Below are 13,336 nucleotides of genomic sequence, written 5' to 3' on the forward strand. Positions count from 1 at the left end.
CAATAATTATAACTATAAAATTTGTTAATTTCTATTTCATTTTAATAATGCATTTGTAATCAGAAAATTACTTCAGCCTAAACACATGGTTTGCTAACTTTTATTTACGACTTTATTTTATATTTTATACAAATAAAGAATTACATTAATTAAATAAACATAATCTCCAGCATTTTGACTGCTATTTATATATTTTCACTACAGTTACTCTTTTCCAGAAGATCCTGTAAAGTCCTAACTTCAAGAAGAAATTTTTTTAATATCTAAATCTTACTGTGTACAATTGACTTTATTAAGCCTATCTTGAATATTTTCTTGGTTCTTTCACTCCTCTTTTTAAATTTTTGATTAGAAAATTGCACTAAATAATAACAAGAAATCTTCCCTTTATGACTTTTGAAACACATCAGGCTCTGCCTGACTCTGTGCATGGACTAGATACTTCTCTGTTCTACAAATAAATGGAGGTTCCATAAAGTCCTGACTCACACATTTATAGAGATTCTTGGGCTTTATAAGCATAAAGGTTTTACATTAAGTATTCAAATAAATAATTTCAAGCTATCATTGTTTTCTTAATTTCCCATATCATCCATGGGTTGTATATGTATCAGAGTGAAAACTATAAAACTAAATAAATGTATATCTGCATTAATCTTGTGGAAGTCAAAAAAATAAATCTCGTGGAGGTCACTTTTCTAAAATACTTGATTATTACAAATACATATGAGTATTTTAGGCTCAATTATTGTAATTATAATATATAGAACACATTAAGCTATGAATATATACACATATAATAGGCACTTTGCTTTAATGATTACTGGGAATTACCAAATCAGGGTTTGAAGTTTAACAGTAAGATCTTAAAACTTTATTCATTCAGAATAACTAGAGTAAAAGGCAACTCTGACCTGTAAGAATCTAAATTATGAAATATTTTATGAGAAATTTTGTTTTTATAATTTTTAAAAACAAAGGAGATACATTGCACATTTATTTAGTTATTAGGTATAAAACAGGCAAGGAGGAAAATCACTATTGAAAGAATTTTCCTTGCAGCTATTGAAGTGTTACTTTAAGAAGGAATATTAGACAACAGTATCATTCTTTTGTTCCACACTGAATTTATACATTCACAGCTCAAATACCTAAAGTGATAGTGTTTGTGGAAATATGCTAATAGGATGTGTAACCTGACGATTAGAAAAGCATCTGATTAAACTCTTCACAACCCATTCTTGCTTTTTATGTTTATTTAGATGCATTTGTCAATTTATAAGAGCAGTTAATTAAAATTTTTTACATTTTCTTTTTTTTTTTAAAGGAGCCCGCTACATGAAAAAAATGCAAGTCAAAGTGGTCACAACCTAGAAGTCTGCAGAGACAGAATAACTAGCAAGTAGATACTATGTTATTTTACTATGCTTAAGTATATAGAATTAAGTAGTATTCTGGGAATTTTCCTCTATAATGACCAAATAGTCTTATAATTTTAAATTTATACTTAGTATTATTTGTGTTAAGTATATTACATCACAAAAATAGCTAGGAAGAAAAATGATAACTATGGATTTCAGGAAATTAATTTTCTGTCAATAATAATGAAATTATTTTGGACAGAAAGATGAATTTAAATGTTGTATTCTCTCTCAGGTCTTATTTTCAGAACCCTAATTCAACAATCTAAGAATAAGATCTCCCTTTGCCTTGTGACATATTTAACTGCTATATAAATGTATTAATTCCTCTCCTAAACCATTAACAGATATTATATTACAATCATGCTTTTAAGAACTAGAGCAAAATTACATTCACTTTTAAAGGTTACATTTCAAAATTTCAAGGTTATATCAAATAAAATCCAGGCACAAAGCAGGAGCTTTCCATTTATTAGTACTCACTGACATTTGCAAGAAATGAAATAGGAGGTTCAATGATAAAAACATGCAATGTTTGGATGAATGAATACAAAAAGGACTTAAAAAATGTGGAAAGGGTAAATAAGATTATTTCAATGGCAAGAAGAATCTTTGAAAATCTCACTGTTCCATACTAAAGTGGATGGAGTTGATTCTTTCTCCTCAAATGTATCTTGAAGGTTGTAATAGAATCAGAAAATGTTAAAGCTAAAAGGATTTTAGAAAGTATTTACATCAACTCTTTCATTGGTATGGATTAAGGAAGTAAGTTTGCAAGTAGAAACTGATTTTACATGTTAAAATTATACATATATACACATAAATACCTTTATATGCACATATATACATAATATACATATATTTTAAGATAAAATTAATACAGTTATTAATTCAACAGGTATTTTCTATGGTAATGGTGATTAAAATATATTTGCAAAGATAAATATATATGTAATAATGGCAGTATCCACAATCAAAATATTTTAGAAATTGTCCATAAATATTTTTATGTTTAAAATCCTGTAGTAGAAATTTCTATAATTATAAAAAATGTTTAAAATTGTGTTTTAACATTACACATTCCTAAATAATTATATAAACCAACAGAAGTTTCTTCCCTTTCATTCTTCTTTTAAGGCTTTATAAATGACAAGTCATGGATGATAAACACCTTGCCTTTAAACTCTATCAAATATTTATACAATTTGAGCCACTCATTTTGAAAAGAATAATGCTAAGCAATAACTCAATAGAGATGAAAAACCTCATTATAATGTAAATTTTATTAGTCCTTAATATATTTGGTTTATAAATTTGGACTTTTCATCTTGGATTGTCATACAGTGATACAAGCTTACACTATAAGGCACTAGAAGGGAAAGCACCTTCAAAATTCAATGACTTTTTAAAAATTGAAGTATAGTTGATATACGGTGTTCTGTTAGATCCAGGTGTACAGCAAAGTGATTCAGTTATATATATTTTCTTCAGATTCTTTTTTAAATAGTTCTGTTAGGCTACCTTGGTACTAAAGGAGAGAACGTTATGAAAATATGTTTAGAAATACATTTGTAATAGCATCAAATTTAGCTCAGAAAGAAATGAAGAGGACCATAACTTTGAAGGTATTGAAGAACTTACACCAAAGGAAAAAAAACATCTGGTGGACTGCTGGGAGAGAGTCTGGACACAAAGAAATTGATGCTTGCGGTAACCCAGGTGGGAAATTTTAGGAGCCAAAATAAATGGTGGCAGTAGAGATAGAAGGATTTCGATTTGAAAGAAATATCTTCTTCACTGGTTTCTACAGGAACCTGGTTTGGATGAATAGTTATTCCGTTATTTGAGATCTGGAACATCAAAAGAAGAGCAGTTTACTTTTAGTAAAGGATGTTGAAATGGTAACTTTAGTTTTAATGTGAAATTCATGTGCCTCTGGCATAGTAAAATGGGGATATCACGGGGTTAGTGGAAATGCAGAACTGGAGCTCTAGAACTAGATTACATTGGCTTTTATCTGAGTAGGGATGATGGTTGAAGCCACCAGAATTTAACCAGGCAGAAAACGTACAGAGTGAAAAGGGAACATTACCATAGTATAATTCCTGGGATCATCAATATTTAGTCATAAAAATTCTGTTTGGAGGAAGAGGAATTGACAACAATAACAGGGCAGTAGTCACAAGTAAGAGGAAAACTGGCTTTCAGTGTTTTTGTTTTGTTTTAAAAGAACCAAAGAAGCAGAGAGATCCAAAAAGGTTAACTGTGTTAAATGCTGCTGAAAAGCCTAGAAGGAGGATGACTGAGGGAGAAAAAGCTTTTGGATATCACAATTAGTCAGTCATTGGAAGCCCTAGTGGAGATAATCCAACTTTGGAAGTTTTTCAGATTTATCTTCGGGTAGTTTAATTTTCTTAATTCAGATTTACTTAATCTCAGAGTATAATTCAGTTAAAAACACCCTAAAACTCAGATAATTTGAAGAACTAATTTAATTTAATATACTTTGGTTAAGGAAATCTTTATTGCTGGGTAATTGTATCAAATATAAATGGCCTATTATTATTTCATTTAGTAACCTCATAAATGATTTTCCACAGTAGGCTGACAAATACTCTATTTGTTGGGTTGGGAAAAACCCAGTCCTCCTGTGTCTCTCCTCTCACACTACTGTCACACTCACAACACTTCTGACACCAATGTATGGAGATTTTTTTCCCACAACAAGCAATTTTCTGTGATACCAGCTGGGTGTCATAATTTAAGTCAATTATGACACTCTTTACCTGAAGATATTGTCAGATCCCACAGGTTAAGGGCTCAGTCCCAAAGACTGCCCCCCAACACACACACTTTAGATGACAACTGCAAGCAGTAGGTCCCCGGGTTACCCACAGCTTCTGTCTGACTAGGCTACAAATCGTAGGGTCCCAAGACTTTTGGCTTCCCTTTGGACTCTATTATTTGATAGAATGGCTTACAGAACTCAGGAAAACACTTAACATTTACCAGTTTATTAAAGGGTATGATGAAGGATACAGATGAACAGCCAGGTGAAAAGATACATAGAGCAAGGTCTGGGAAGGTCCCGAGAGCAGGAGCTTCTGTCCCCGTGGAGTTGGAGTGTGTCACCCTCCCAGTATGTGGATGTATTCACCATCTGGAAGCACTCCAAACCCCACACTATTGGGATTTTATGGGAGCGTCCTCACGTAGGCATGATCAATTATTGACTCCATTTTCAGCCCCTCTCCTGTTTCTGGAGAATGGGAGATGAGCCTGAAAATTCCAAGCTTCTAATCATGGTCTTTCTGGGGACCAGCCCCAACCCAGGAGTCATCCAGGAGCCCACTCAAAGTTGCCTTATTAGAATAAAAGACACTCTTATCGCCCAGGAAACTCCAAGGGACTTAGGATCAGGGTGTCAGGAACCAGGGTCAAAGACCAAATATTAGAACAAGAGATGTACCTAGTGCTCTTATCACTTAGAAACTTATAAAGGGTTTCAGGAGCCCTGTGTCAAGGACTGGGGGCAGAAACATATATATATGTATATATATATATATATATATATATATATATATATATATATATATATACTATTATTTTGCAGCATCATAAGTAATAATTTCAATTAGTACCTGGCGCATAGTACTTAATTATAATTACTTATAAGTAGTTATTGAATGAACAAATGAATCAGTGCTTTTCTCCCTTTGGATTATTCCCACATTCTTTTTAAAGTATTACTATCCTCTTCTTTCAGAAAATACACTCAGAATTATGTGACTGTCTTCAAATCCTTAAATAAACAAATGAAACTAAGGGAAATGAGATTATGTAACACTTTTGTGTGAGATTTTCTACCTGATTCTCCTCAGTGCTATTTTAATATTTTTTGCTCTGTTACTATAGGCTTAAATTTTATAGTTGTCATTAGGGCATAACAGCCATCAAATCTTTCAAAAGTTTTAACAGGGAAAACAGGTTACTCTTAAATCTTTGTATTGTTTTATTCTTTCTTTGTCCACAATAAAAATAGCTTTATTTTTTATGTCATATTATATAAATAATCCATGCTCATTGTAAAAATTTCAAACAATACATGAAAGTATGATGAAGAAAGTAAAAATTACTTGAAAAGCCACCCAAGTGATATCAGCACAATTAACATTTATATTCCTTATGGACTTACAGCTTTATCATTATGATATGACTTTTGCCTTTAATGATGATTCTTGCTTTAAAAATCTACTCTTTTTGCTTTTAGCACAATACCACCAGCTTTCTTTTAGTTAATATTTGCATGGTATTTCTTTTTGCATCCTTCTGCTTCTAACCTTCTTGTGTTCTTATATTTATGATTTCTTGTAAGCATAATATATTAGCCTTTAAAAAATCTAGTATGATAATATTGATCTTTTACTTGGAGTATTTAGTCCTTTTACATTTATATAATTCCTAATATAGTTAGGCTATATCTACCATGTCACTATTTATTTTCTCTTTAACTCACTGATCAGGTTCCTTTTTTCTCCTTTATTGCATTCTTTCGGATTTTGTATTAAATAGATACTTGTAGTGATATTATAGTGGTTACTCTAGAGATGTCAACATTCATCCTTGACATATGACTGCTTAATACAAATAGTAACTTTCAACAGTTCTCTGATACTGATAGAATCTTAGAAGACTTTATTATTGTGATATGTTTTTCTACAGATATCCTAACCCTCAATTAAGAAGTTTCTATTATTGTTTTGTAGAATCAATATCTATCTATATTTACCTGCATGTCTACCCTTTCCACTGTCTTTCATTTCTTCTTGCATGTCTGTGTTTCCATTTGGGAATATTTTCCTTATATCTGAAGGACACTATTTAGTATTTCTTTTAATGCCAATGTGCTAGAAATAAATAAATATGCTTCCACCTTTTGCCTATTGTGAATAATGCTACTATGAACATGGGTGTACAAATATCTCTTCAGATCTCTGCTTGCAATTATTTTGTGTATATATCCAGAAATGAACTTCCTGGATCATATGATAATTTTCTTTGTAGTTTTCTGAGGAATAGCCATGCTGTTTTCTGTAGCGGTTGCAAAATTTTATATTCCCACCAACAGTGCACAAGCCACAAGCAAACCAATTTTTCCATATCCTAGCCAACACTTATTATTTTGTGGGTTGTTTTTAATAGCAGCCATCCTAATGGGCATGAGACGATATCTCATTGTGGTTTTCATTTGCATTTCCCTAGTAATCAGTGATGTTGAACACCTTTTCATTGCTCATTGCCCTTTATCTTCTTTGGAAAAATGTCTGTACAAGTCCTTTGCTTATTTTTTAACTGTGTTGTTTTTGCATTTTTGTTTACATTCCGTTTAAGATCTTCTCTTTATTTTCAGCGCTTTGATTATGATAAGCTTGGGTGTGGTTTTCTTTCCAGTTATTTTGCTTGCAGTTTGTAAATTTTCTTGAATTTCTAGGTTAAAGCTTTTTATCAATTTTGAAATGTTCTTAGCCATCATCTTTGCAAGTACTGTTTCAACCCCTTCTTTCTTCTTTCTGGGACTTCAACTACATATATGTTAGATCTTTCCACTGTGTACCCCACATTTTACTTATATTCTATTCTTTATTGCATATCCTTTTTCTGTCTTACTTTAATTGGATAGTACCTACTCCTCTGTCTTCCAGTTCACTAGTCCAATTTCTAATCTGATTTTAAATTCATTTATTGAGTTCTGAATTTCAGAGTCTATATTTTTCAGTTATAAAATATCTATTTGATCCTTTTATATATATTCCAATTATCTGGTGAAAGTCTTTTTTCATCTGACCTATTGTGTACATCTTTTCTATTTTCTTGAACCTGTCAATCACAGTTACTCTAAAGTCTTGTCTAATAACTGTAATATCTTGATTACCTTTGCATCTATTTTTAGTGTCTGTTTATTCCCATATATTTTGGTCATTATGAATTCATCTATTTAAGTAATTTTTTTATTGAATGCCAGACATTGAGTATACAAAATTTTAGAGTCTGTAGGGGATAATATTTAGGCAAATAAAGTAGAAAAAGTGTTCCACCTAATTTTTTTTCAGGGACAGAGGTGAGTACAGGCTAGGTGTCAGTCTATCGCTGCTTGATCTCTGTTTTTAACATGTAGCCCTCTAAGATTTTCAACTGAAATCTTGGTGTGTTCATAGTGATAGTTGCCCCCTCATGAATCTTTGTCAGTAAGGCAGCACATTCTGCCCTGTGTTTCAGAGGTATTTAAATAAAACTCCAGTTTTCTCTGTCATGAAGCATCAAAGTCCAGCAAATGACTCAAAGGAGAGACCAAATATAAATCTAAGTTTTCTCAATTCTTTAATTTTCATATTAGGCTCACAAGATCACCCAAATCCACTCTTACTTATCTTTCCCTAGTTGTGGCTTTCTGATCAAACTATAATAAAACCAGATTCTCAGACTCTGTTTTCTGTCATAGAATTGGCAAATGTCTACAGAAAAAGGAGCTTCTGACATTCAGCTCATCTCTCTTTGTTTCTCCCCACTCTGAAAACTTAGCAACTAGCTTTGTAGCTTCAAGCTGTCTGACGCATGTAAGCAGATGTTTGTGTGGCTTTTCCAGTTTCTCTCTCTAGGAGAATTGGTGCTGCCAAAACCACTTTTTATGCATTGTTTTCCAGTAGAATAGAAACGTTTACATGTCAACTAAAATAGACTAATATATTTTTTCTTTTCTGTTTTTTCTCTCTCATTAGAAGTCTTTTCAAAGTAAACTGCTTTTAGAGAAGTTTTAGATTCACAGCAAAATTCAGCAGAAAGTACAGATATTTCTCACAAAACACCTGATTGGATATATACATAGCCCTCCCCACGATCAACATCCCTCACCAGAGTGATACTTTTTTTTTTTTATTTTTTTAAACATCTTTATTGGGGTATAATTGCTTTACAATGGTGTGTTAGTTTCTGCTTTATAACAAAGTGAATCAGCTATACATATACATATGTTCCCATATGTCTTCCCTCTTGCGTCTCCCTCCCTCCCACTCTCCCCATCCCACCCTTCCAGGCTGTCACAAAGCACCGAGCTAATATCCCTGTGCCTTGCGGCTGCTTCCCCCAAGCTATCTACCTTACTACGTTTGTTAGTGTGTATATGTCCATGACTCTCTCTCGCCCTGTCAAAACTCACCCTTCCCCCTCCCCATATCCTCAAGTCCGTTCTCCAGTAGGTCTGCGTCTTTATCCCTGTCTTACCCCTAGGTTCTTCATGACATTTTTTTCCCTTAAATTCCATATATATGTGTTAGCATACGGTATTTGTCTTTTTCTTTCTGACTTACTTCACTCTGTATGACAGACTCTAGGTCTATCCATCTCATTACAAATAGCTCAATTTCATTTCTTTTTAAGGCTGAGTAATATTCCATTGTGTATATGTGCCACATCTTCTTTATCCATTCATCCGATGATGGGCGCTTAGGTTGTTTCCATGTCCTGGCTATTGTAAATAGAGCTGCAATGAACATTTTGGTACATGACTCTTTTTGAATTATGGTTTTCTCAGGGTATATGCCAAGTAGTGGGATTGCTGGGTCATATGGTAATTCTATTTGTAGTTTTTTAAGGAACCTCCATACTGTTCTCCACAGTGGCTGAACCAATTCACATTCCCACCAGCAGTGCAAGAATGTCCCCTTTTCTCCACACCCTCTCCAGCATTTATTGTTTCTAGATTTTTTGATGATGGCCATTCTGACTGGTGTGAGATGATATCTCATTGTAGTTTTGATTTGCATTTCTCTAATGATTAATGATGTTGAGCATTCTTTCATGTGTTTGTTGGCATTCTGTATATCTTCTTTGGAGAAATGTCTATTTAGGTCTTCTGCCCATTTTTGGATGGGGTTGTTTGTTTTTTTGTTATTGAGCTGCATGAGCTGCTTATAAATTTTCGAGATTAATCCTTTGTCAGTTGCTTCATTTGCAAATGTTTTCTCCCAATCTGAGGGTTGTTTTTTGGTCTTGTTTATGGTTTCCTTTGCTGTGCAAAAGCTTTGAAGTTTCATTAGGTCCCATTTGTTTATTTTTGTTTTTATTTCCATTACTCTAGGAGGTGGGTCAGAAAGGATCTTGCTGTGATTTATGTCATAGATTGTTCTTCCTATGTTTTCTTCTAAGAGTTTGATAGTTTCTGGCCTTACATTTAGGTCTTTAATCCATTTTGAGCTTATTTTTGTGTATGGTGTTAGGGAGTGATCTAATCTCATACTTTTACATGTACCTGTCCAGTTTTCCCAGCACCATTTATTGAAGAGGCTGTCCTTTCTCCACTGTACATTCCTGCCTCCTTTATCAAAGATAAGGTGTCCATATGTGCGTGGGTTTATCTCTGGGCTTTCTATCCTGTTCCACTGATCTATCTTTCTGTTTTTGTGCCAGTACCATACTGTCTTGATTACTGTTGCTTTGTAATATAGTCTGAAGTCAGGGAGCCTGATTCCTCCAGCTCCTTTTTTCGTTCTCAAGATTGCTTTGGCCATTCAGGGTCATTTGTGTTTCGATACAAATTGCGAAATTTTTTGTTCTAGTTCTGTGAAAAATGCCAGTGGTAGTTTGATAGGGATTGCATTGAATCTGTAGATTGCTTTGGGTAGTAGAGTCATTTTCACAATGTTGATTCTTCCCATCCAAGAACATGGTATATCTCTCCATCTATTTGTATCATCTTTAATTTCTTTCATCAGTGTCTTATAATTTTCTGCATACAGGTCTTTCGTCTCCTTAGGTAGGTTTATTCCTAGATATTTTATTATTTTTGTTGCAATGGTAAATGGGAGTGTTTTCTTGATTTCACTTTCAGATTTTTCATCATTAGTATATAGGAATGCCAGAGATTTCTGTGCATTAATTTTGTATCCTGCTACTTTACCAAATTCATTGATTAGCTCTAGTAGTTTTCTGGTAGCATCTTTAGGATTCTCTATGTATAGTATCATGTCATCTGCAAACAGTGACAGCTTTACTTCTTCTTTTCCGATTTGGATTCCTTTTATTTCCTTTTCTTCTCTGATTGCTGTGGCTAAAACTTCCAAAACTATGTTGAATAAGAGTGGTGAGAGTGGGCAACCTTGTTTTGTTCCTGATCTTAGTGGAAATGCTTTCAGTTTTTCACCATTGAGGATGATGTTTGCTGTGGGCTTGTCATATATGGCCTTTATTATGTTGAGGAAAGTTCCCTCTATGCCTACTTTCTGGAGGGTTTTTATCATAAATGGGTGTTGAATTTTGTCGAAAGCTTTCTCTGCATCTATTGAGATGATCATATGGTGTTTCTCCTTCAATTTGTTAATATGGTTTATCACATTGATAGATTTGCGTATATTGAAGAATCCTTGCATTCCTGGAATAAACCCCACTTGATCATGGTGTATGATCCTTTTAATGTGCTGTTGGATTCTGTTTGCTAGTATTTTGTTGAGGATTTTTGCATCTATGTTCATCAGTGATATTGGCCTGTAGTTTTCTTTCTTTGTGACATCCTTGTCTGGTTTTGGTATCAAGGTGATGGTGGCCTCGTAGAAGGAATTTGGGAGTGTTCCTCCCTCTGCTATATTTTGGAAGAGTTTGAGAAGGATAGGTGTTAGCTCTTCTCTAAACGTTTGATAGAATTCACCTGTGAAGCCATCTGGTCCTGGGCTTTGGTTTGTTGGAAGGTTTTTAATCACAGTTTCAATTTCAGTGCTTGTGATTGGCCTGTTCATATTTTCTATTTCTTCCTGATTCAGTCTTGGTAGGTTGTGCATTTCTAAGAATTTGTCCATTTCTTCCAGATTGTCCATTTTATTGGCATAGAGTTGCTTGTAGTAATCTCTCATGATTTTTTTTATTTCTGCAGTGTCAGTTGTTACTTCTCCTTTTTCATTTCTAATTCTATTGATTTGAGTCTTCTCCTTTTTTTCTTGATGAGTCTGGCTAGCGGTTTATCTATTTTGTTTATCTTCTCAAAGAACCAGCTTTTAGTTTTATTGATCTTTGCTATCGTCTCCTTCATTTCTTTTTCATTTATTTCTGATCTGATTTTTATGATTTCTTTCCTTCTGCTAGCTTTGGGGTTTTTTTGTTCTTCTTTCTCTAATTGCTTGAGGTGCAAGGTTAGGTTGTTTATTCGAGATGTTTCTTGCTTCTTAAGGTGGGCTTGTATTGCTATAAACTTCCCCCTTAGAACTGCTTTTGCTGCATCCCATAGGTTTTGGGTCGTTGTGTCTCTATTGTCATTTATTTCTAGGTATTATTTAATTTCCTCTTTGATTTCTTCAGTGATCACTTCATTATTAAGTAGTGTATTGTTTAGCCTCCATGTGTTTGTATTTTTTACATATCTTTTCCTGTAATTGATATCTAGTCTCATGGCGTTGTTGTCGGAAAAGATACTTGATACAATTTCAGTTTTCTTAAATTTACCAAGGCTTGATTTGTGACCCAAGATATGATCTATCCTGGAGAATGTTCCATGAGCACTTGAGAAAAATGTGTATTCTGTTGTTTTTGGATGGAGTGTCCTATAAATATCAATTAAGTCCATCTTGTTTAATGTATCATTTAAAGCTTGTGTTTCCTTATTTATTTTCATTTTGGATGATCTGTCCATGGGTGAAAGTGGGGTGTTAAAGTCCCCTACTATGAATGTGTTACTGTTGATCTCCCCTTTTATGGTTGTTAGTATTTGCCTTATGTATTGAGGTGCTCCTATGTTGGGTGCATAAATATTTACAATTGTTATATCTTCTTCTTGGATCGATCCCTTGATCATTATGTAGTGTCCTTCTTTGTCCCTTTTAATAGTCCTTATTTTAAAGTCTATTTTGTCTGATATGAGAATTGCTACTCCAGCTTTCTTTTGGTTTCCATTTGCATGGAATATCTTTTTCCATCCCCTTACTTTCAGTCTGTATGTGTCTCTAGGTCTGAAGTGGGTCTCTTGTAGACAGCATATATAAGGGTCTTGTTTTTGTATCCATTCAGCCAATCTATGTCTTTTGGTGGGAGCATTTAGTCCATTTACATTTAAGGTAATTATCGATATGTATGTTTCTATTCCCATTTTCTATATTGTTTTGGGTTCGCTACTATAGGTCGTTTCCTTCTCTTGTGTTTCGTGTCTAGAGAAGTTCCTTTAGCATTTGTTGTAAAGCTGGTTTGGTGGTGCTGAACTCTCTCAGCTTTTGCTTGTCTGTAAAGGTTTTAATATCTCCATCAAATGTGAATGAGATCCTTGCTGGGTAGAGTAGTCTTGGTTGCAGGCTTTTCTCCTTCATCACTTTCAGTATGTCCTGCCACTCCCTTCTGGCTTGTAGGGTTTCTGCTGAGAGATCAGCCGTTAACCTTATGGGGATTCCCTTGTGTGTTATTTGTTGTTTTTCCCTTGCTGCTTTTAATATGCTTTCTTTGTATTTAATTTTTGACAGTTTGATTAATATGTGTCTTGGCGTGTTTCTCCTTGTGTTTATTCTGTATGGGACTCTCTGTGCTTCCTGGACTTGATTAACTATTTCCTTTCCCATATTAGGGAAGTTTTCAACTATAATCTCTTCAAATATTTTCTCAGACCCTTTCTTTCTTTCTTCTTCTTCTGGAACCCCTATAATTCGAATGTTGGTGCGTTTCATGTTGTCCCAGAGGTCTCTGAGACTGTCCTCAGTTCTTTTCATTCTTTTTTCTTTATTCTGCTCTGCAGTAGTTATTTCCACTACTTTATCTTCCAGGTCACTTATCCGTTCTTCTGCCTCAGTTATTCTGCTATTGATCCTATCTAGAGTGGTTTTAATTTCATTTATTGCGTTGTTCATCGTTGCTTGTTTCATCTTTAGTTCTTGTAGGTCCTTGTTAACTGT

The 13,336-nt window shown here is 33.8% G+C and overlaps 1 protein-coding gene across 4 annotated transcripts in view; it reads left to right on the plus strand.

Moving 5' to 3' along the window:
- LRRC7 (leucine rich repeat containing 7) overlaps positions 1-13,336 on the plus strand; it is a 514,499-nt gene that overhangs the window by 138,639 nt on the left and 362,524 nt on the right. For 2 of the 4 annotated variants that reach the window (XM_032604372.1, XM_032604380.1), the window contains exon 3: positions 1,328-1,402. The exons of the other annotated variants lie outside the window; for them this stretch is intronic. In XM_032604372.1, the coding sequence (XP_032460263.1) occupies position 1,402 (1 nt within the window). In that variant the 5' untranslated portion in view covers positions 1,328-1,401. The remainder of the gene's footprint in view (positions 1-1,327; positions 1,403-13,336) is intronic. 4 annotated transcript variants of the gene reach the window in all.

This window comes from Phocoena sinus, chromosome 1 (assembly GCF_008692025.1).
Source record: "Phocoena sinus isolate mPhoSin1 chromosome 1, mPhoSin1.pri, whole genome shotgun sequence".
In the NCBI taxonomy this organism is placed as follows: Eukaryota; Metazoa; Chordata; class Mammalia; order Artiodactyla; family Phocoenidae; genus Phocoena; species Phocoena sinus.